This window comes from Penaeus chinensis, chromosome 2, assembly GCF_019202785.1.
Source record: "Penaeus chinensis breed Huanghai No. 1 chromosome 2, ASM1920278v2, whole genome shotgun sequence".
Taxonomy (NCBI): domain Eukaryota; kingdom Metazoa; phylum Arthropoda; class Malacostraca; order Decapoda; family Penaeidae; genus Penaeus; species Penaeus chinensis.
This window is the reverse complement of record NC_061820.1, coordinates 6,538,224-6,540,723: the sequence shown is the minus strand read 5'-3', so window position 1 is coordinate 6,540,723 and position 2,500 is coordinate 6,538,224. Positions and strand designations below refer to the sequence as shown.

Below are 2,500 nucleotides of genomic sequence, written 5' to 3'. Positions count from 1 at the left end.
ATATATATAAGTACATAATATATATATGTGTGTGTGCATTTTTTTATATACAAATAGATATATTAATATATTGATAAATATATGTGTATATATATAAGTATATAAATATATATGTATATATATATATATGAATATATAAATATATATATATATATATATATATATATATATATATATATATGCATATATAAATATATATATGTATATATAAATATGTATAAATACATATATACATATATATATATATACATATATACATATATATACATATATATTTATATATATACTTATATATTTATATATATATTTATATATTTACGTATATGTACATATATATACATATAATATATATATATATATATATATATATATATATATATATATATATATATATTCATATATATATATTTATATATGTACATACATACGTATATGCATATATATTTATATATATATTTATATATGTATGTACATACATATATACATATTTACATATATCTGTGTGTGTATATATATATATATATATATATATATATATATATATATAAATATATGTATATATAAAATTGTATATGTATACATATATATACACAATTGTGTACATATGCATGTATGCGTATATATATAGTATGTATATATATGTATAAAGATATATATATAAATACGATTATATAAAGAAGGAAATATATACACACACCCATATATATGAATGGTAAAACACTCTTCCGTGTTGATACCCTGGTAGAAAAATCCATAATGACAGTATATATATATATATATATATATATATATATATATATATATACACACACACACACACACACACACACACACACACACACATATCGACGTCGCGTTATCCAGGGCGCGGCGTTCCTTCTACCATGATTCTCCTAAAAAGACTACTCACCTGCCAGTTCTCAGCCTGCCCTACACTGAGGAGATCTACTCTCTCCGTCGCTCTCGTCACCCTTTCAACTGCAGGCTGACCTTTCGCCAGCTGAAAACACTCCGCCGCAACCTGGTCCACATCAGCCCTCCCTCTACCTCGAAGGAGGGCACCTATGCTGTTCCTTGTCCTCCTGTGATAAGCAGTCCTTTGGCGAGACAGGAGCCAGTTTCACGAAGAGTCTGTCTCAACAAAAATACGCTATATCCAGGTGACACAATAACAACGCCCTCTTCTGCCATCAGTGGACACAGGCCATCAGATGGATTGGTCAGCGGTGCGCATTGTCTCTCCTTCTGCTGATGCCCACGCTCGCAGACTGGAGGAATATTCCTTAATCAATCTGCTGCCCAATTTTAACTTGAACAGCGTCCTTTCTCCTGCCAGTAATCTCCTTGATTCCCACATCCTCCGCTTTCTCCCTTATACAGGCCATCCTGCGCATAGTCCGCCTGATACTCCGACCTGACATGACTTCTCTTCGCTTCCGTTCGTCTGTTCTTACCTGCCCCGTGTTGCCGTGTTGTCTCTCCTCTCTCTCTCTTATACTCCCTGCTCTCCCTTTTCTCTTCAGACCTGAATATGGAATCCAGGAGGTCTCATTTTCAATAAATCTAGTCTGTGCATTGTGCTTTTTCTACCATATATATAAACATAAAGACACCCATATATGTTTATATGTACAGACACACAAACCGTGTATGTATGTATATACCTATATCTATATCTCTTTATCTCTCTATATATATATACATATACACACATTTACTTGTTTACCGTATGTCAATTTCTTTGCAGGTTTCTGTAGCACATCAATATCGCCTTTTGGATGAAGAACTGGAAAGAGCTCGAGAACCTAGCAAGAAGGAGGAAACAAAACAGTTAATTTTACTCTTTCTTGCATTATACTCATCAAAATATTCACGAAGAGCTACATGTTCTGCTCAGAGCTGGCTTGAGTTATATGATGTATTATCCAGTAGCGATGTCATCACAAGAACGGATATAACAGTGTGTGAAGATGAAGATTCAAAAACTATTGGTAATGTCATTTACTCTAACCTTATAAAGTTGGTTGATGAGATCCACTCAAAGTATCCTGGGACTAGTTTCCAGCCAAGTAATTCTGAAAATGATGTGCAAATTAACACAGTTAGTAAAATCCTAGAGAAAGCAATAATTCTTAGTTGTGAAAAGGAGTTCCCACTATTTCTTCATCTCTTGGTGCATGTAGGAGGCCAGAAGGTCAATCAAGAACTTGAAGTGTGTCGGGCATCGCCCTTGCATTTCGCCGCTCGGAAGAACAACGCTTCTGCAGCCAGGTACCTCGTCAGTCACGGAGCTTCGGTTGAGGCGAAGGATCGTTTCGGCAACACACCTGCACACTATGCCTGCATGTATGGCCACAGGGATCTAGGGGACTTTTTAAGGACAGATCAGGTAAACAGATGTGGGTTGACAGCTATGGATCTATTGGATGGCTACAAGAACTACCTGAAGTTATATGAATTAGACTTAAAATCTCTATCAGACATAGACCTGCGGGAAACA

The 2,500-nt window shown here is 34.4% G+C and overlaps 1 protein-coding gene across 9 annotated transcripts in view; it reads left to right on the top strand.

Annotated features, from left to right (window-relative positions):
- The window catches only part of LOC125033502, a 39,690-nt gene that overhangs the window by 35,715 nt on the left and 1,475 nt on the right, over positions 1 to 2,500 (top strand). For all 9 annotated transcript variants that reach the window (XM_047625070.1, XM_047625113.1, XM_047625121.1 and 6 more), the window contains one exon: positions 1,748 to 2,500. This exon is cut by the window's right edge and continues 1,475 nt beyond it. In XM_047625070.1, coding sequence (XP_047481026.1) covers positions 1,748 to 2,500 — 753 coding nt within the window. The remainder of the gene's footprint in view (positions 1 to 1,747) is intronic.